Source organism: Ursus arctos, unplaced genomic scaffold (assembly GCF_023065955.2).
Source record: "Ursus arctos isolate Adak ecotype North America unplaced genomic scaffold, UrsArc2.0 scaffold_5, whole genome shotgun sequence".
Classification (NCBI taxonomy): Eukaryota; Metazoa; Chordata; class Mammalia; order Carnivora; family Ursidae; genus Ursus; species Ursus arctos.
In genome coordinates this window covers 35754884-35777164 of record NW_026623067.1, presented here as the reverse complement: position 1 = coordinate 35777164, position 22281 = coordinate 35754884, and the positions used below count along the sequence as shown (strand labels likewise).

The 22281-nt window shown below is 37.6% G+C and overlaps 1 protein-coding gene across 13 annotated transcripts in view; it reads left to right on the top strand.

The window, feature by feature from the left end:
• The window catches only part of FAM13B (family with sequence similarity 13 member B), a 76430-nt gene that overhangs the window by 26281 nt on the left and 27868 nt on the right, over nt 1-22281 (top strand). For 9 of the 13 annotated variants that reach the window (XM_026508055.4, XM_044387428.3, XM_048220844.2 and 6 more), the window contains 4 exons: nt 563-723; nt 16367-16408; nt 17122-17277; nt 19077-19209. In XM_026508055.4, coding sequence (XP_026363840.1) covers nt 563-723; nt 16367-16408; nt 17122-17277; nt 19077-19209 — 492 coding nt within the window. The remainder of the gene's footprint in view (nt 1-562; nt 724-16366; nt 16409-17121; nt 17278-19076; nt 19210-22281) is intronic. The other 4 variants (XM_044387431.3, XM_044387430.3, XM_048220846.2 and 1 more) reach the window with 1 other exon arrangement.

Below are 22281 nucleotides of genomic sequence, written 5' to 3'. Positions count from 1 at the left end.
CTTTGAGTTGTGCTTACTGGCCAAAACAATGAGTTCCCCTTTGTAAGGTCCAGTCTCTTCATGAAAAATTCCATCTGAATCCTTTAGAAGTTAGCTGACATTTTCTAAAACATAGTTAACACCTTAAGACAAAATTTCTCTGCCCTTTTCCAGCACTTATCCTATATTAAAATCACTTGATAAATGCACTTGGAAATTGGAGAGGTCAGTTAGAAGTCTTCATAACTATTTGGTCTACAAAACTGATTGGTTAGTAAATGAAGATTTTTTAATGTTAATTAACTGCAGTGTGCAGTCTTTTCATTGTTTACATTCTTAATCATATTCCTAGTGATATGCTGAAGTAATCATCGCTTTGTGCTTTAAAATGTTAAGTTTGTTTTGCAGTTTTCTTCTAATATGGGAGAGTTGGCAATTACTTATTCCGTTAGGAAAATTGGTCCTAGGAAATGAAGTAAAAGACGAGTTGTTTTGTTAAAATTTTCGTAGAATAGTATATCTTAGATAATGTCAATTAAAGTTGTATTAAATTTTGATTTGCAGTTTCCTCTTATTTATATAGGTCAATGAACTTTCTGAGGAAGAAGAGGAAGATGAAAAGTTGGAACATATAGAAGAACTTCCAGAAGAGGGTGCAGAAAAATCAAGTGACATGGCAGAGGTGGTACGATTAAGGATGACTGAAAACATCCTGGAACCAAGTAGTGTTACAGCATCAACAAGGTAGTATTGCAGTTGAAAGAACCTTAGCTTTTGAACATTTTATTCTAGATGTAGATTCACTGAAGCACTAAATCATGCAAATTTTTTTTTTTTTAAAGATTTTATTTTTATTTATTCGACAGAGATAGAGACAGCCAGCGAGAGAGGGAACACAAGCAGGGGGAGTGGGAGAGGAAGAAGCAGGCTCATAGCAGAGGAGCCTGATGTGGGGCTCGATCCCATAACGCCGGGATCACGCCCTGAGCCGAAGGCAGACGCTTAACCGCTGTGCCACCCAGGCGCCCCTAAATCATGCAAATTTTAACAGTGTGTGAAAGATTGATTTGGGTATGGGGCACCTGGGTGGCTCAGTCAGTTAAGTGTCTGCTTTTGGCTCAGGTCATGATCCCAGGGTCCTGGGGTGAAGCCCCGCATCATCAGGCTCCCTGCTCAGTGGGGGGTCTGCTTTTCCCTCTGCCCCTCCCCCTGCTCGTGCTCTCTCTCTGTCTCTCTTGCTCACTCTCTCAAATAAATAAATAAAATCTTAAAAAAAAAGATTGATTTGTTTATGAAAAAGAGCAACAAGAAAATTTTAAGCAAACTTGCTAAGAAAATTTCAGGTGTTAGCTTTTATACTTCTCTCGCTCTCTCTTTTTTTTTTTTTTAAAGATTTTATTTATTTGAGAAAGGATGAGAGAGCACAGTCAGGGGGAACAGCAGAGGGAGAGGGAGAAGCAGACTTCCCACTGAACAGGGAGCCCGACGTGGGGCTCAATCCCAGGACCCTGAGATCATGACCCAAGCCGAAGGCAGATGCTCAACTGACTGACCCACCCAGGCACCCCTAGCATTTATACTTCTTTTTCAAAATATAACCGTTTACATTTCTTCTTAAGGTTTGTTTTTGTATTTTTAGTATGTTTTAGTTGAGTTGGGTCAAATTTAAGAACCTTTGGAAATGGAAAGATACAGTGGTTGAATTGACTTGTATTTCCAACTTCTGGGCTAGAACTAGGTTGTTAGGCTATAAGGAGAGAACTCTGTGATGCATTAAGATAGTTCTTTCCAATCTTTTCCTGTATTAAGGGATACTATTTACATGGCATACTGTGTGAACTTCGTAAATGTGGTCGGGTAGAGGCACTATCTTAGTGCAGAGGTGGAGTCATTGGGTACACTGTTTAGGAAGCTTTATTATTTATTTAGTTATAGATTTTATTTATTTGTCAGAGAGCGAGCGCACAAGCAAGGGAGTAGCAGGCAGAGGTTTTGGCTGATTGATTGCATGAGGGTAAAAAAAAAATACATTCTTTGATTGTCCACCATGGATGAAAGAAAAATAGGGGAGAAATATCCCTAGAATACACAAGCCCTAGCATACAGGGAACTACGTATACATTTGTTTTAGGGAATTAGTGGATACTGGAGATTGAACTTTTGGTAATTTTTAATGTTCACCTTTCTGAGTTTTTCTGAGAGGTAGTTCATGAACATTTACTGGAGTATTAGGTAGCTACTCTATTTCTCTTCACAAGTAGCTGTGGGAAAATATGTTAGAAACCTAAGGGAAATAAACATTTAATGATGGTTTAAAATAGCAGTTATCAAACTTTTTGTTTTCAAATGTTACATTCTTAAAAATTATTGACTTCTCCAAAGACCTTTGTTAATGTTGGTTATACCTATGGGCATTTACCATGTTGTAAGTTAAAACAGTGTATTTAAGCCACTGGAAGTGTTTCTTTGTAGAATTGTAGTTAGGAAGATGCTTATATACAGCTATTGATGACCTAAGAGGTTTTTGTTTGTGTGTTTTTTTGTTTTTGTTTTTGTTTTGTTTTACCTAACAGTTTTTTGATTGATAAATTCTTCTCCTTTATTAGTTTTAGGTCAACAGTTCTTAAACTTTTTGGTCTTAGAAACACTTAAAAATTATTTAGGACCCAAAGAACTTCTGTTTCTGTGGGTTATAACTACTGGTATTTACTATATTAGGAATTAAAACTGAGAAACTTATATATTTTTTTATTTTTATTTATTATTTATTTATTTGTTTATTTTTTAAAGATTTTATTTACTCATTTAACAGAGAGAGACAGCCAGCGAGAGAGGGAACACAAGCAGGGGGAGTGGGAGAGGTAGAAACAGGCTCCCAGGGGAGAAGCCTGATGTGGGGCTTGATACCAGGACTCCGGGATCACGCCCTGAGCCAAAGGCAGACGCTTAATGACTGAGCCACCCAGGCGCCCCTATATATATTTTTAAAATAGCAATAAACCCATTACATGTTAATGTAAAATTTTTATTTTTATTTTTGAAGATTTTATTTATTCATTTGAGAGAGAGATAGAGCACAAGCCAGGGGGAGAAGCAGAGGGAGAGGGAGAAGCAGACTCCTCACTGATCTGGGAGCTGGACCTGGGGCTTGATCCCAGGACCTGGAGATCACAACCCGAGCTGAAGACAGACACTCAACCATCTGAGCCACCCAGGTGCCCCATTAATGTAAAATTTTTAAACGTAACTATGTTTTCCAAAATCTCCAAAAAGCTTTTTAGTGAAAAATTTTTTAGTGGCTTGTTTTATATTTTTACAGATATGAATGTCTTTAATGTCTGGCTTTGTAGATGGCAGTGAATTCTTGCATTTTCCTCTGCATTGCCTTCCTTGCTGTATGTTATTTTGGTTAAAGTATGTGAAGAAAATCTGCCATCACCCCAGCATGTAGTTGGAAATAGAACATTTATAGCCTTTCAGACAATTGTGTCCATTCTTCTTTGATTATAGGCCAAAACATAGTAAGTAGCAGCTTCTTCAAAGTTATTTGTATTATAGAATCTGAAACCATACCTGTGAATTCTTCAGCTCTGATCTTTTGGTCTGTCTTGTGCTGTTGTGATTATTTTATTTCTGCTTGATGTTGTAACATGGTACATTGGGCATTTAGAAAATGCTCTTCAGGGAGTTATTCAGCTCTTCCAAATGATGATACATTTTGTTACATAATATCAACAGTTCACATTCTTTAATATCACCACTGATTATATCAAAAACGTCTTTTAAGTACTGGGACATTAATGAGTTTATGGTAAAAATAAAGGTTTTCCAGAATTCAAATTTTTGCTTGAAATCTCAAATTTTATCAGTACTGTCACTTGCTTTTCTTGAAGTCTCAGTCTTGCTCATTTTTGAGAAGATGTCTGCCAGATATTCAGGTTGGTATAACCAGTTTGTCAGCCTATCTTTCAGTTGAAAACGGTGTTCCATGATAAAACTTCAGCTCGCAATCCAAACAAGGCAGGCATTGTACTACGCCCTGCAGCAGAAAGAAGTGTTTTATGTGTGCTTCCCATTTTGTCACACCAAATACTAAAATGAAGTGTATTCAGGGCTGAGATAAAATTAATAATTTTTACTGCTTCTTCATCAAGGACTGGTCCCCTTTAAAAAAATTATAAGTCGGTGGTGGTAAAGAATGCAGTGGCCATGGTACAGTCTGGTACCACTTGCCTGGATTTATGCTAAGACCTCAAGCATTATTTTCTACCATTGATTTTGTATCATCATGCAAATGTCAACACAGTGAAAAAGGCAAATATTATGAAAATAGTTTTGGTCTTTTGGTTCACATACCACCCTTTGACAACCAGTGGTTTAAATATTTGTGTAGCAGTGGTACTGATTGGTCTGTTTATGCGTCTGTTCGTTCTTTCTCTCTCTCCCTTTTTAAGATTTTATGTATTGGAGAGCGCGCGTGCATGCGCACAAGTGGGGGGGGGCAGAGGGAGAAGCAGGCTCCCCACTGAGCAGGGAGCCCCAACGCAGGGCTCAATCCCAGGATCCTGGGATCATGATCTAAACCAAAGGCAGATACTTAACCAGCTGAGCCACCCAGGCACCCCAACATCTGTTATTTCTTTATATTGTATGCTATTAGTCATATTTTGTGACAGCTTGACCCGACTGCAGAGAGGAAAAAATGCTGGGGTTTAGATTTAAGTAGCTTAGGGTACACAGAATGCATCAGTCTTATCCGTGAGGTCCACGGATCAGTTTTAAATCTCAAGATCAGTTTTAATGTGCTTTGTATCTGGAAATAAAGAATCGTTGCCTTCTGTCCACATATTTATCCATTATTTAGCTTTGCTATTTAAATGTACAGGTTTTAGGGGAATCTTTACCTTTAAAAACATTTTTTTTAAGATTTTATTTATTAGAAAGCACAAGGTGGGGGGAGGGGAGGAGGAAGAGGGACAAGCAGACTCCCTGCTGAGCAGGGAGCCCAGTGTGGGACTCGAACCCAGGACCCTGGGATCATGACCTGAGCTGAAGGCAGACACTTCACTCACTGAGCCTCCCAGGCGCCCCTACCTTTAAAAAATTTAAAGAGAGGTGGGAGAGTTCTGAACAGGTTCTTACCTTTTTTTTTTTAATTTGTGCCTCATAATCTTTTACGTAGCCTTGAGGTTTAGGCAAATTTTAATTTATGCTCATGTTTACAGAACTACACATCAAAAAGTTAATTGGTATTATTATAAACTTCATTTGTAGTTGTGCCTCCCCCCCTTTTTTTTTTTGAGAGAGAGAGCACATGTGCATACTTATAAGGAGCCTGACTCGGGGCTTGATCTTGTGACCCCAAAATCATGACCTGAGCTGAAATCAAAAGTGGGATGCTTAACTGAGTCATCCAGGCGTCCCTACAGTTGTGCTTTTAATGTCTTGCTAAAACTTGGAATTCAGAAATGGAAATTTCAATATTCTTTTTATGGGCTGTTGGTGCTAGGGCTTCATTTTTTTTTTTTTTTAAAGACTTTATTTGAGAGAGAGAGAGTGAGCAGTTGGATGGGGCAAAGGGAGAGAGGGAGAGAGAAGCAGACTCACTGCTGAGCAGGAATCCTGATGCGGGGCTTGATCCCAGGACCCAGAGATCATAACCTGAGCCGAAGGCAGATTCTTAACCAACTGAGCCTCCCAGGCGCCCCGCTAGGGCTTCCTTTTTGTGAGTTCATTGGTTTCTGATGGTTTGTTCTTTTTGATACAATGCAGGAAAGAAGGTGTCATGATTGAGGAGAGCTCTGAGTTTAGGGTTTTGAGGTTAGTCTCTACAGCTTCCTTCAGTGGATGCCTTATTGCTGAGGAAATGGGCCTTCACCTGACTACAGATGGATGAAAAAAGTAATCATAACTTTTCCCCTTCTTTTATCTGTTGAATCAGATAGTTTGCAGAATATTCATTTGGCAGATTTTTATCAATTCCACCATGTTTTCACTAGCTGGGTTCCACTAAGAGGAGGAGAATGTACTTTGGTGGAAGTATCAGAAATGTTTGTTGGGTGGAAAAAAGTAGAATTTATGCTCTGGTTCATAAGAAAGGTTTATTAAAGTGAAAGTTCCTTTAAAGTACCAGAGCATAATAGATATTGATAGTTTCTCCTTCTCTGTGCCCTTGCCCTATAAATGATGCATTTAACCTTTATTTTATTTTTATTTTATTATTGTTATTTTTTGGTGGGCAGCAAAGCAAAATTTATTGAGCGATAGTTAAGTTTATTGAGTGATAGAATACAAAGCTCCCAAAGAGGGAGGGGACCTGAGAGGGTTGCCTGCATTTAATGTTTTAAAGACTTGTGATTATAACTTAACTGACTTTCTAATAGTAAGGAATCTTTCATTTTATTCTTCTCGTAGATATAGGGTATTCCCAAGTTGGTGGGGAAAGTGAAGAAGGGGTTTTTGCTTTTGGCTTGAAAGGGATGTATGATTTTTGTTTTTTTTTTAACATACATTTACTTTTTGAAATCACCACTTTTTTTAAATGATAATTTTGATGTGGTTTTGGCATAAATTATATGGAAATCACTAATGCTTTTCCGAATATGGATAATAAGTGAACAGTAGTAGTACTGTACCTATTGTACATGTGTTTTATCAATTTCATATTTGTCATAACAAATCCTTGAACAGTGTAGTAATGAAAACAGATTGGTTTTTCTGCTTTACACTGGATTAGGCTTAAATACTCTTACAGAAGTTCTACCCATATTTAAAATTTTGTCCCCTTTTTCCTATGTCCTGCAAAATTGCACAGACTTGGGAAAAAATTTGTGGACTCTTGATCAGGTCTCTCCTTGTCAGTAGTGACCTCATGTTGCAGCCTGCTTCCATTTAGACTGCAGCTCTGGTAATTGCTCAGCTGTTTTTATAAGCCCATCACCATCCTTCATGGTGTTTGAAGTCTCTTTATCTCATGTTTTTGTTGGGAGATGCCATGAATTCAGAATGGCTTTGCAGAACTCTGTTGCACAGGTGAAATGATCTGTATCAGATTTAATTGAAGCAGAGCTGGAGTACTTTTATTGAAGTGTTATTTGTAACATTAAATATTTGTAATCGGGAAATTGAAATAATAGTATTTCCCTGTGATCACTGTATTTGAATTACAAAATCTTGTAATTGGAATACATGGCTGCAAGATTGATTTTATGTAATGTTCTCAAGAAGATTATGTGATTGTAGGCAGATTTAAAAATAGAGTTAACGGAAGGGAGAGAAAGCTCAGAGAATGACTACAATCTTTTAACATACTTTACTGAGGACTTTAAAATATGCATGACCCTAATTTATTGTTGGTTCTTTTAGTCTGGTCTTCTTTGGGGTGTTTAGTGAAAACAGTTAGCATCTGTCTATATAGTACGTAAGTAATTTGACCTTAAATTTATCTGCGATTATTTTTTGTGTGTCTTTATTAATCAGAACTCACATCCTTATGATACCTATGCTATTTTGTTGTGATAATACAGATGACATAACTGTATTGATAGTTTTTACAGTCATAGATATGTGTTAGCCATGGTTTGTGCATAAGTGCTTTCTACCCAAAGAAATTGGCTACAGTCTGAAAATAGAGAATAACTAAAATCTTTGCAATCTGAAAACCAAATCATTCTTTTGTCCTTTACAAGCTCGGAGAATGAAGTTGTACAGTCAACTTTGTAGTCCCATGAGTGACAATCTGACTTAAAAGTACAAAATCTAGGGCACCTGGGTGGCTCAGGCGTTAAGCGTCTGCCTTCAGTTCAGGTCATGATCCCAGGGTCCTGGAATCGAACCCTGAGTCAAGCTCCCTGCTCAGTGGGAAGCCTGCTTCTCCCTCTCCCACTCCCTCTGCTTGTGTTCCCTCTCTCGCTGTGTGTGTGTGTGTGTGTGTGTATCTCTCTCTGTGTCAAATAAATAAAATAAAATCTTAAAAAAAAAAAAAAAAAGAGACACCTTCGTGGTTCAGTTGGTGAAGCGTCTGCCTTTGGCCCAGGTCACGATCCCAGGGTCCTGGGATCGAGTCCTGCATAGGGCTCCTTGCTCAGTGGGGAGCCTGCTTCTCCCTCTGCCCTTGCTTATGCTCTCTGTCTCTTTGACAAATAAATAAAATCTTGAAAAGAAATTACTAAAGTTAAAAAAAAATAAAAGTACAAAATCTGTTTATTTGATTTATTTACTATGGCTTTTTGGGGTGGTAAGAGGGTTTATTGAAAAGGAGCTGTTTATTTGATTGTCCCTGCATATTCTTTGGGGCTAAAGACCTTTACTGTTACTATATAATTAAAAAGGGATAGAAAACAAAAAGATTAATTCCTCTGCCTATCCATCCAATATAAGACTATTAGAACTTTTTCTCTTTTTGGCTTTTTGGATAACTGGAACATTTTATTAAAGTTTAGTTATTTTGAAGGGTGGAAATAGATCTAGCAACTTTAACTTCTTTAGCTTATTAGTATGGGTTAAGAGTCATCACTGGTGCTTATAAAAAAAATGTAGACTTTTGGGCCCTACCTCAGAGGTTTGGGGAGGGCCCCAGAAATCTATTTTTTAAAAGCTTTTTAAAAAAATGGGAAAATAAATCATACATACAGAAAAGGCATAAAACAAATGTATAGCAAAACCAAGTTAGTCAAAGCATCTATCTACCTGTGTAACCACCAGCCAGATCTAGAAATAAATATTGATAGCACCCCAGTAGGTCTCACAGTCCTCATCTCCACCCCCCCCCACTAAAGGAAACCACTATGTTGACTTTTTTTTTGTCAATACAGAGCCTTTACAAATTTTTTCCTAATTATTTAAATTCAGTTAACATATAATGTATCATTAGTTCAGAGGTAGAGTTCAGTCATTCATCAGTTGTATATAACACCCAGTACTCATTACATCATTTGCCCTTCTTAATGTCCATCACTCAGTTTCCCCACCCCCTAGATCCCCTCCCCTCAAACAAACCTCAGTTTGTTTCCAATGATTAAGAGTTTCTTAAGGTCTGGGGCGCCTGGGTGGCTCAGTCGTTAAGCATCTGCCTTTGGCTCAGAGTGTGATCCTGGAGTCCTGGGATCGAGCCCTGCATCGGGCTCCCTGCTCCTCTGGGAGCCTGCTTCTTCCTCTCCCTCTCCCCCTGCTTGTGTTCCCTCTCTTGCTGGCTGTCTCTCTCTCTGTCAAATAAATAAATAAAATCTTAAAAAAAAAAAAAGAGCCTCTTATGGTCTGTCTCCCTCTGATTTCATCTTGTTTTATTTTTCCCCCTCTTCCCCTGTGCTCCTCTATTTTCTTACATTCCACATGAGTGAAATCATATAATTGTCTTTCTCTGATTGACTTATTTTGCTTAGCATAATACCCTCTAGTTCCATTTGTGTCGTTGCAAATGAAAAGATTTCCTTTTTTAAATGAAAAATTTTATATTTTTAAGATTTTATTTATTTGAGATAGAGCGAGAGAGCATGAGCTGGGGGGAGGGGCAGAGGGAGAAGCAGGCTCACTACTGGGGAGGGAGCCCCATGCGGGGCTCGATCCCAGAATTGCGGGATCGTGAGCCAAGCCTAAGCCAGACGCTTAACCCACTGAGCCACCCAGGTGTTCCAAGATTTCCTTTTTTTGGTGGCTGAGTAATATTCCATTGTGTATGTGTGTGTATACACACACACACACATATATACACCACATCATCTTTATCCATTCATCTGTTGATGGACATCTGGGCTCTTTTCATACTTTGCTATTGTGGACTTTGCTGCTATAAACATTGGGGTGCAGGTGCCCCTTTGGATCACTACATTTGTATCTTTGGGGTAAATCCCTAGTAGTGCAATTGCTGGGTCTTAGGGTAGCTCTATTTTCAACTTTTTGAGAAACCTCCATACTGTTTTCCAGAGTAAGGCTGTCCCAGTTTGCATTCCCGCCAAGAGTGTAAGAGGGTTCCCCTTCTCTACATCCTTACCAACATTTGTTGTTTCCTGCCTTGTTAATTTTAGCCATTCTGACTGGTGTGAAGTGGTGTTGCAATGTGGTTTTGATTTGTATTTCCCTCATGCTGAGTGATGTGGAGCATTTTTTCATATCTGTTGGCCATTTGGATGTCTTCTTTGAAGAAATGTCTGTTCATGTCTTCTGCCCATTTCTTGATTGCATTATTTGTTCTTTGGGTGTTGAGTTTGATAAGTTCTTTATAGATCTTGGATACTAGCCCTTTATCTGATAAGACATGTGCAAACATCTTCTCCCATTCCGTAGGGTGTCTTTTGGTTTTGTCGACTGTTTCGCTTGCTGTGCAAAAGCTTTTTATGTTGTTGAAGTCCCAGTAGTTCATGTTTGCCTTTGTTTCCCTTGCCTTTGGAGACATGCCTAGCAAGAAGTTGGCTATTCTTCTGTGGCCGAGGTCAAAGAGGTTGCTGCCTGTGTTCTCCTCTAGCATTTTGATGGATTCCTGTCTTATATTTAGGTCTCTCATCCATTTTGAGTCTATTTTTGTGTATGGTGTAAGAGAATGGTCCAGTTTCATTCTTCTGCATGTGGCTGTCCAATTTTCCCAGCACCATTTGTTGAAAAGACTGTCTTTTTTCCATGGGATATTCTTTCCTGCTTTGTCAAAGACTAGTTGACCATAGAGTTGAGGGTCCATTTCTGGAGTCTCTATTCCGTTCCATTGATCTATGTGTGTGTTTCTGTGCCAGTACCATACTGTCTTGAAGATTACAGCTTTGTAATAGAGCTTGAAGTCCGGCATTGTGATGCCACCAGCTTTGATTTTTTCTTTTTCAACATTCCTCTGGGTATTTGGGTCTTTTCTGGTTCTGTACAAATTTTAGGATTATTTGTTCCAGCTCTGTGAAAAAAGTTGATGGTATTTTGATAGAGATTGCATTGAATGTATAGAGTGCTCTAGGTAGCATAGACGTTTTAACAATATTTGTTCTTCCAGCCCATGAACATGGAATGTTTTTCCATTTCTTTGTGTCTTCCTCAATTTCTTTCAGGAGTGTTCTATAGTTTTCTGAGTACATATCCTTTGCCTTTTTGGTTAGGTTTATTCCTAAGTATCTTATAGTTTTGGGTGCAATTGTAAATGGGGTCGACTCCTTAGTTTCTTTTTCTTCTGTCTCATTGTTGGTGTATAGAAATGCAACTGATTTCTATGTGTTGATTTTATATCCTGCCACTTTGCTGAATTCCTGTATGAGTTCTAACAATTTTGGGATGGTATCTTTTGGGTTTTCCACATAGAGTATCATGTCATCTGCAGAGTGAGAGTTTCACTTCTTTACCAATTTGGATGCCCTTTCTTTTTGTTGTCTGATTGCTGAGGCTAGGACTTCTAGTACTGTGTTGAACAACAGTGGTTCCTGACCTTAGGGGAAAAGCTCTCAGTTTTTCCCTGTTGAGAATTATATTCACTGTGGGCTTTTTGTATATGGCTTTTATGATATTGAGTTATGTTCCCTCTATCCCTACACTCTGGAGAGTTTTAATCAAGAAAGGATGCTGTACTATGTCAGATGCTTTTTCTGCATCTCTTGAGAGAATCATATGGTTCTTGTCCTTTCTTTTATTAATGTAGTGTATCACATTGATTTACAGGTACTGAACCACCCTTGCAGCCCAGGAATAAATCCCACTTGGTCGTGGTGAATAATCCTTTTAGTGTACTGTTGGATCCTTTTGGCTAGTATCTTGGTGAGAATTTTTGCATCCATGATCATCAGGGATGTTGTTCTGTAATTCTCCTTTTTTGTGGGGTCTTTGTCTCATTTTGGGATCAAGGTAATGCTGGCCTCATAGAAAGAGTTTGGAAGTTTTCCTTCCATTTCTATTTTTTGACACAGCTTCAGAAGAGTAGGTATTAATTCTTCTTTGAATGTGTGGTGGAGGGGCACCTGGGTGGCTCAGTCCGTTAAGCATCTGTCTTTGGGTCAGGTCGTGATCTCAGGGTCCTGGGATCGAGCCCCACATGGGTCAGGCTCCCTGCTTAGCAGGGAGTCTACTTCTCACTCTCCCTCTTCTGCTCCTCCTATTCATGCTCACTTACTCCCTTCCTCTCTCTCTGTCAAATAAATAAATAGAATAAATAAAATCTTAAAAAAAAAAATGTGTGGTAGAATTCCCCTGGGAAGCCATCCAGCCCTGGACTTCTGTTTGTTGGGAGATTTTTGATTACTGCTTCAATTTCCTTGCTGACTTTGGGTCTGTTCAAGTTTTCTTTTTCTTCCTGTTTCAGTTTTGGTAGTTTTTAAGTTTCCAGAAATGTATCCATTTCTTCCAAAGATTGCCTAATGTATTTGCATATAGTTGCTCATAATATGTTCTTAAAATTGTTTGTATTTCCTTGGTGTTGGTGGTGATCTCTCCTCTTTCATTCATGGTTTTATTAATTTGGGTCCTTCCTCTTTTCTTTTTGATAAGTCTGGCCAGGGGCTTATCAATCTTATTAATTCTTTCAAAGAACCAACTCCTAGTTTCATTGATCTCTTCTGTTCTCCTGGTTTCTATTTCATTGATTTCTTTCTTTTTTTTTTTTTTTTTAAGATTTTTTATTTATTCATTTGACAGAGATAGAGACAGCCAGCGAGAGAGGGAACACAAGCTGGGGGAGTGGGAGAGGAAGAAGCAGGCCTCCAGTGGAGGAGCCTGATGCGGGGCTCGATCCCAGAATGGTGGGATCACGCCCTGAGCCGAAGGCAGATGCTTAACGACTGAGCCACCCGTATTTCATTGATTTCTGCTCTAATTTTTATTAATTATCTTCTCCTGCTGGGTTTAGGCTTTATTTGCTCTTCTTTCTCCAGCTCTTTTAGGTGTAAGGTTAGGTTGGATATTTGAGACCTTTCTTGTTTCTTGAGAAAGGTTTGTGTTGCTATATACTTCCCTCTTTTGCTGCATCCCAGAGGTTTCGAATAGTTGTGTTTTCATTTTCATTTGATTCCATGAATTTTTTTTTATTTTAGAACTTCTTGAGATTTTGGTGTAAGGTAAAGCAAAAGCGCACCAGAAATCACAAATTAAATGGTGAAGGGAAAGATGTTGGATTTATAAATTTTCTTCACACCATTCAACGTATACTACACTGCCAGTGGATTACAGTTAGTTATTAAAAATATTTTTAATTATATAGATAGGTACTCTAAGCTTAGAAATTGCAAGTGTTACTGAGTAAAATATAACTGATTAGACCATGTAGAGATTTACCTTTTAATTAGTCAACCCTATATATAAACAGCAAATCATTGTAGCTAAGTAACAGAAAAAAGATCTAATCTTAATTGACTTTTAAGCACTCTGTAGAAAGAGCTTTATTTATCTTTTTTGTTTCTTTTGTTTTTTTCTGCAGAAGTCACTAAATACTTTCACCTGAAACTATTAGAAATGGACCGTGGCTTAACTCTTCTTTGTGCACGTATATGTGATTTTTCTCCCCACTGTTGCCTACAGAAATGAAGTTCAAAAATGTCATTTAAATTTGAAAATGTTTTTAAGTACTTACCTTGAGGGTATTAGCATGAAAGCATTTTGAGCTAAGAATAATCCATTCATGAAAACTAGCATAATATTGGCAATTAAATTTTTTTTATAAAGCTGAGAGATGTTATGTGTGCCAAACCAGGGTGACTTACTGTTGTCTGATAAAGCAGTTGCGCAATTTGCCATTCATGTGTTTGCTTTGAGGGAGACCTGAAAGTTACTGTATGAATGGTAAATGATGTTTATTTGGTTTCCTACAGAGAATCCTGAGAATATTTTTTCTTTTTTTTTAAATTTAAATTCAATTAATTAACATTTAATGTATTATTAGTTTCAGAGGTAGAGTTCAGTGATTCATCAGTCTTATATAACACCCAGTCCTCATTACATCACTTGCCCTCCTTAATGCCCTTCACCCAGTTACCCCATATCCCCATCCACCTCCCCTCCAACACTCAGTTTGTTTTTTGTGGTTAAGAATCTCTTATGGTTTATCTCCCTCTCTGATTTCGTCTTGTTTTATCCCCCCATCATGCTCCTCTGTTTTGTTTCTTAAATTCCACATATGAGTGAAATCATATGATAATTGTCTTTCTCTGATTGACTTATTTTGCTTAGCATAATAACCTTTAGTTCCATCCATGTCATTGCAAATGGCAAGATTTCATTTTTTTGATGGCTGAGTAATATTCCATCCTGTATGTACACACACACCACTTCTTCTTTATCCATTCATCTGTCGATGGACATCTGGGCTCTTTTCATAGTTTGGCTATTGTGGACTTTGCTGCTATAAACATTGGGGTGCAGGTGCCCCTTTGGATCACTACGTTTGTATCCTTTGGGTAAATACCCAGTAGTGCATTTGCTGGGTTGTAGGGTAGCTCTATTTTCAACTATTTGAGAAACCTCCATACCATTTTCCAGAGTATTATTAATATTATCCTGAGAATATTAATCTGATAGGCAGTGTTCCTTTTGTTGGTTAGTGTTTGTGTTGGCACATTTATAGGTCATCTTCATAAAACTACATTTACTTTTTTTTTTTTTTTTAAAGATTTTATTTATTTATTCAACAGAGATAGAGACAGCCAGTGAGAGAGGGAACACAAGCAGGGGGAGTGGGAGAGGAAGAAGCAGGCTCATAGCAGAAGAGCCTGATGTGGGGCTCGATCCCAGATCGCCAGGATCACGCCCTGAGCCGAAGGCAGATGCTTAACCGCTGTGCCACCCAGGCGCCCCTACATTTACCTTTTAAAAATAACTTTTTATTGAAGAGTCGCATAGATACAGAAAAGTTCAGAAATCATAAAGTCATTGAATCATCAAACAAACTTGTATAAGCACCGCTTGGGTTACTTGCTCCTTCTCAAATACTCTATGTCCCTGTTTGCCAAAAGTAGCTGCTATATATGCCTTTTGTAGATTCGTTTTTCCTGTCATTGATTTTTTTCCTTTAAAAATCTACTTCGAGATCGTTAAACTTTCACTCAATAAAATGCACTCATTTTACAAATGCACACATACACATATATATCTGTTAAGAACCACCACAGTAAAAACAGACTGTTTCCATCACCCAGCGGTCTGGCCCCAGACCGTCACTGGCCTGCTTTCTGTCACTGTATAGGTAAGTTTAGCCTGTTTTAGGATTTCATGTAAATGGAATCTCCTACAGACACTTTTGTGTCTGGCATCTTTGCTTGGCATAATGTTGAGATTCATGTTGCATGTTTCAGATGTTTGTACCATTTATTTATTAATCTATTAAAAAATTTTTTTTAAAGATTTTATTTATTAGAGAGGGAGCGAGCTTGCGCACAAGCAGGGGGAACAGCAGAGGGAGAGGGAGAAGCAGGTTCTCAGCTGAGCAGGGAACCTGATGCAGGGCATGATCCCAGGACTCTGGGATCATGACCTGAGCTGAAGGCAGATGCTTAACCGACTGAGCCGCCCAGGTGCTCCCGTTTGTACCTTTTATTTAAAAAAATACCGAGCATATTCAATTGTAGGGATGTCCCACACCTCTGTCTGCTTTCACCTGTTTGGATTGATACCTTTGTTTGGCTTTTGTAAATAAAGCCTCTATGCTTGTGCAAGTCTTCCAATGGAATTATGCTTTCACTTCTCTTGAGTAAATACCCAGGAGTACAATTGCTGGCTCATTTGGTAAGTTTTATAAGATAAGTGCTAAACTGGTTTCCAAAATGGTTGGGATGTTTTAAATTTCCGCCAGCAGTGTAGGAAATTTCTAATTGCTTCACATCCTTACCAGCACTTTGATTTTAATTTTAAACATTTTAGTGGAATCTATATCTCATTGTGGGTTTCAGTTGAAGTTTTAGCTATGGTAAAAATGAGGATGTTATCTATATTTTTATAAATATCAGTAGATACTGTGGTGCAAAATTTGCTAAGGAAGGCCTGTTAATGGTACAGTGAATGAAGTAGTATGATTTTAGTATCGATTTTGCCCTTGGGAACTTGAGAACATCCTCTGACTGGTAGCATATGCTGTTACTTCTGGCGAGGAGTACAGAGTGAGCATTGAGGCCTTATACTATCCTAGGTGAGGTGGTTTTGTTGGGGAAGTAGTCCACTTTTTTCCCCTTCAGCCTTGGAATATAGGTCAGTGTTTCTCCAAGTAAGCACCAAATGAAGTAGTTGGCTACACACGGGTAGGTATATTTAGTTTTTTGTGTGAAAAATAGAGAAGAGTGTTCTAATAGAAATTTAGAATCTTACTCTGCCAGAAATGAACCTAAAACTTGGTGTTCGCTCTCCTGGGTTGTGTCAAGGTAGTGCAACTGTGGCAGTTTTCAACACTTTCTGTAGTTACTTAGTACTGAAAAGTTTTATAGCTAATTTCTTTCTTTGATTACAGTGCCCGTTTATCGCCCATCAGCATCTTACCAGCCTCTGCGGAGTAAGTAATATACTTGTAGAAGACCATATTTTTTTAAATTTAAGAATATTACTTAACTGTAGAAATGATAATCATGTATTTATTAAATAAAAAATGTTTTAAGAAAAAGAAAATCATGTATTTATTGTGCTTACTTTAGAGGAAGGATTGTACATAAGGCAGTGAAACTAGTTAATATTTTATGTACTGCAATAGGAACAAATGAAGGAATGCATTGCCTAATACATAAGATAAAGATTGAACTTTCTTCAGATGATTTTTTTGATCTTCTGAAATGATTGAGAAATGTCAGTAGATCTCTTTTTACTAAGTTTTCTTTAAGAAGTAGACTTCATGTAAAAATATGGACAGGAACCTTAGAGTTTCTTTGATTTAGCTGAGTGTTAACAAATTATTTTGCTTTATAAATGTAGCTTTAAGAAGTCTATTTAAATGTTTTTTCTATATATGAGCAAGGAGTGAATTACTGGGAGAACTGATCCTTCCCACCTCAGTAGTAATAGTGATGTTATGATTGATCTGTATAATAATTTCTTTAAAAAATTTACCCCATTATCATGTATTTCTTTTTTGTGTTTCTTTTTATACTCTAGTTTACCCATTTAAATACCCTGATAACTTGTCTTACTAGTCACATTTTAATGTTTGTATCGATGTGGCCAAATTCCCAGTTAGGGTGACTGCTTCTCACTAAAATGTGTTCTGTTTTGTAGCATTTTAGAAAGAACAATTAGAGCAGCTGTGGAACAGCATCTTTTTGATCTGCAGAGCAGCATAGATCATGATCTTAAGAATTTACAACAGCAAAGTCTGGTGTGTAATAATGAAGCAGAAAGTTTTAATTGTGATGGGGAAGGATCTAATAACCAGTAAGAAACTTTTATAACATCTCACTATTATTTTTTAGAGTTGTAAGATTGTTTTAATTATCTTTTAAAAAACCATAGTTTACTTAAATAATGGGATCTCATCTTAGGGATTTCTGAAAGTATGTGTGGAAAGTGACTTTGTATATAAGTTGAATTATACTCACTTAACATTGAAAATCTAAATCTTCCATTATGGTAATAGACATTAAGTCCAATACTGCTAGGTTTTCCTCCCTGAACACCAGATGAAGTAGTGAGCTTACCTCACTATGTTGTGTGAAAAATAACATTAAAAAAATTAGACTCGTACTATGTGCAACAGGTGGTCACACCGTGAGAGACATGAAGTGATCCTAGACAGCTAGGTGCAGGGACAGCAGAGTGGCATCACTCGTGTTGCATACAGTCATTGAGTGAAATGGTGAGCAGAATCATCCTTTGCTATTTAAGTTTTATCTCCTGTCACCAGCTACTACCCTGCTGCCCTCCCTACATACTTTTTTTTTTTTAGTTTAGCTGTTAATAGTTGAATCTTGTATCAGAGTACCTCTCTGTGCTATGTGATTTGTGATTTTACTCCACTCTTCATCTGACTTGTTACCTTTAAATGGATGAAAGCTCTCATCTCTTCTCCTGTTACCTCTGCCCTGCACTTGAGAGATACATAGGTGCCTTACTTTGAGACCATAATACAATGATTTCATAGTTTTCATTTATCAGATTTTATTTGGAGCACAGATGAGAAAGATGTACCCAAATTTGGAGGATTCGTAGGAGGTTTGAAAAAAAAAAAAAAGATTATTGGGTAAAGTGTTTATCCCTTTCTCTTCTTTTTTTTTTTTTTTTGAAGAATTAGATTTTTAAAAGGCCAAATATGTGTAGTCCACTAGAATAGCTGTTAAATATGAACTGAAACTGAAAAAATTAATGGATCTGAAAACCAGTGGTTGTAAAATGTTTATTTAAGGAATACCATATTGTGCAACTGCAGGTGTGCTCTGTCGTCTGAATAGATGGCATTACCAGCCTGTGCAGCTCTATGGCCCTGATTTGTGGTGCTTTGAAGGCATGATTAGAACTGATCAAACTGGATTGATCTAGAGACTATTTGGGCTGAATATGAACGAAAAAAGCAGTATCTGAAAGAAAAAAAGAAAACCAAAACAGTAACTAAAAGCTGGAAATAGTAGAGAACTGTTTCAAAGGATATGGTTAATATAAGTAGATTCCTTGGTGTTTGTCTTTAGCTTAGCTAGAGATCCTGAAACCCATGCCCATGCTCAGACTTATTTTTATCTGTGGGGAAGTAAGTCATGTTCTGTCATTAATGGTGGTATTGTCTTTGTAAATAAAAGCCTGCTGCAGTATTTTGCATATTCTAAATTATGTAACATGAAAAGTCTGCAGTAGGAAGCTATTCCTATCATAAAGGTGTTGGACATTATCGTGTCTAGTGCTAAACTTGTATTTGAATTGGAACATATTATAATTGAGAGTATGCATTTGTAAGGGAAATTATTTTGACACGTAAATTATTCTTTCAGCCATTCGTTTTTGAAAATTTTCAAAGAGAATAACAAACAAGGTAGTTTTCTTATAACGTTCCCTGGAGAGACAAAAATACACTTAGTGTGTTTAATAATCTAACTTGGCAAAATAGAGAAAGTTGGAAGTTTTATGAAAAGGACACATTTTCTTTAACAGGTTAAAGTTTCAGATCATTATTGATATTTATTTATTTTAAAGGCATTATATATTCCACATTTGGCCTGATCTGATTTTTTAATCTTCATTACTAGGGTTGATATTGCTGAGGATATTATTAATGCCAGTGAAAGTAATGGAGACTGTTCAGAACCTGTGGCTAGCACTAATTTAGACAATGAAGTTATGCAGCAAGATTTTGTATTTGAGGATGAAGAAAATAACCAGGTAAGAAATGCAAAGACTAAAAAAATCTTTGTGTTAGGTATGCTAGACATACAACTCTGATTGCTTTATGTGTTCCTTTGATACCAGAAGCTGACACATACTTGTCTTGATTATAAATCCCAAGAACATACACTCTATCAGTAAAGATTAGGAACCATCATTGGGTAGGGAATTGGGTATAAACTTTTTAAGAATATTTGCCTGGAAGGAAACAAATTACCATGTTAGCTGAGGTGGTTGGTGGTATTATGGTTGAATTTTGTTTTTTTCAAAATCTTTTTTCCTGGGGCGCCTGGGTCGCTCAGTTATTAAGTGTCTGCCTTCGGCTCAGGGCGTGATCCTGGCGTTCTGGGATTGAGCCCCACATTAGGCTCCTCCGCTGGGAGCCTGCTTTTTCCTCTCCACTCCCCCTGCCTGTGTTCCCTCTCTCGCTGGCTGTCTCTCTCTCTGTCAAATAAATAAATAAAATCTTTAAAAAAAAAAACAAAAAACTTTTTTTCTATTTCCCAATTTTTTTTCTGAAAAATGTGGGATGTCTTCATAGAGAAAACCCGTGAACGTCATTTTAAAAGTAACTAAATTGTTTTCACGGTCTTAATTGTCAGTGGTCACATTGTTTTTAAAATAATGTCAATAGGGACACCTGGGTGGCTCAGTCGTTAAGCGTCTGCCTTCGGCTCAGGGTGTGATCCCAGTGTTCTGGGATCAAGCCCCACACCAGGCTCCTCCACTAGGAGGCTGCTTCTTCCTCTCCCGCTCCCCCTGCTTGTGTTCCCTCTCTCGCTGGCTGGCTCTCTGTCAAATAAATAAATAAAATCTTTTAAAAAATAAAAAATAAAAAAGATGATGTCAATAAATGTGCAAAGCAGTATCCTAAGACATGTTTTAAAGTTCAGTTTTGATAACACTTTTTAAAAATAAGATTCTTAATGGTAAGGAAGTTTTCTTTAACATGTTTTCATACTAAACTATAAACTCTTAAGATACAGATAAAGAACTCAGGATCTGTCAACTGAGATTTGTATTCTGGCTTTGCTTCTTAATAGAACTGTGACTTTGGCCACCTTACCTAACTTTTCTTATCTGCTGTTTGCTTTTCTGTAGACAGGTTAGAGGATTACGTTAGAGGATTATTATAAATATTCAAAGAAGTAGAAATATACAGTTATTTTATAAGGTAGGAAACATTTCACAGAAGTTAAGCTGCTCCTGCTATTTTCACTGCATTTCTGTATTACTGGTATATTAATGCTTTTACTTCTACTGGTATATTAGATCCCTTTTCATCTGTTTATCGTTATTGCTTCTATAGTTGTCTCCTTGCCCTTTTCTGGATTATCAGTTTCTTCCCGTCTACTGGATCATTCCCATCAATGTAAAATGTTATTTTTCCATGTTTAGGAAATCACTCTCTTGACTCTCTTTTTGCTTCCCCCTATAATAAAATAACTTGAATGTGTTCTCTCTTTAATTCTAATCTTCCCACTCTCTCTTAAACCTCCTCCAGGTAACGTTTTGCCCCATCATTCCTCTAAAACTGCCTTTGCAGGGTACACATGAGGTCTGTTGCACATTTTACTTGATCTGTGAGTACAATTTGATTCAATTAATTTCTCTCACTATCTTGATTTTTTTTTTTTTTCTTGGCTTTCAGAATCTCTCACTCCTCTGGGTTTTTTTCTGCTTGACTGGCTGCTCTGTTTCTTTGTTGATGACTTTTCATGTTCTGAACCTTTGAAACTTGGAATGGCTCAGTACCCCGTTCTCAGATTGCTTATTTTCATTCACTCCCTTGGTAATCTCATTTAGACTAATGGTTTTAAAATACCATCTACATGCTAAAGATTTCCAAATTTATATCTCTAGGTGAGATCTTTATCTTGAACTTAATTCCTATATCGAGTTGTTTTACTTAACATTTCCACTTGAATATCTTGTAAGCATTTTGAACTTCACAGGCACCAAACTGAATTTATAATCTTGTCCACATATCTGTTCTTCTTTTCGTCTTTAAAATCTCAATAAAGGACAATTTCTCCTTCCATATGCATAGGCCAAAAGCCTTCGGTCATCCTTGGTTTCTTTCACTGTATATGCAGTCCTTTACAGAGTCCTGTTGGTTATACCTTCAAAGTTTATCTGGAATCTGACCACTTTTTACTGTTTTCCATTGCCACCATGTAGGTCCAAACCCAACATTATTTCACCTAGATTAACAGATAAATGTAGTATCATCTTTGCCTCCCTGTGGTCTATTCTCAGCACAGCAGCCAGAGTGATTCTTTTAAAAGGAAAGTTATATAATGTCAGTTCTCTTCTTAGAACCTTCTGGTGCCATCTGGGTATAAAGTATAGGAGTAGGCACTACAAAAACATTGAGACATTAGAGTTCTGTCTGGATTGCTGTTTTCCCAGGTGTCCCATGGTTTGCTGCTTCTGATCCTGCAAATGTTTCCTCACTTTGGCCTTTTCAGTATGGCCAAATCTCATCACTCTCTTTTGGTATTAGCAGGTCTTCCCATTGACCCACTCCCATCTAGTCCCTGAAGTTCCTGTCCTTCTCCCCTTTGCCCTTGATAGTGTTATCACTATTGCACATTATCTTTAAATTATTAGTTTATTGTCTTTCTCTCACCATTTTTTTTAAAAGATTTTTTATTTATTAATTTGACATAGAGAGACAGCCAGCGAGAGAGGGAACACAAGCAGGGGGAGTGGGGGAGGAAGAAGCAGGCTCCTACCGGAGGAGCCTGATGTGGGGCTTGATCCCAGAACGCTGGGATCACACCCTGAGCCGAAGGCAGACGCTTAACGACTGTGCCACCCAGGTGCCCCTGTCTTTCTCTCACCATTAGACTGTAAACCCTCAACCTTCATGAGGGTTGAAATTTTTATCTGTTTTGTTCATTATTGCATCCCCATTATCTAGAACACCTAGGTATTCATTAAGTATTTGTGGAATATGTGTGACCAAACAAATGAGTAACATCTGACACTTAGTAGGCATCTAAGTAAACTTGTTCTTGTTCTTCCTGTCTTGTCTCTTGTCTTTCTTTTTCTCTTTTCTTCTCT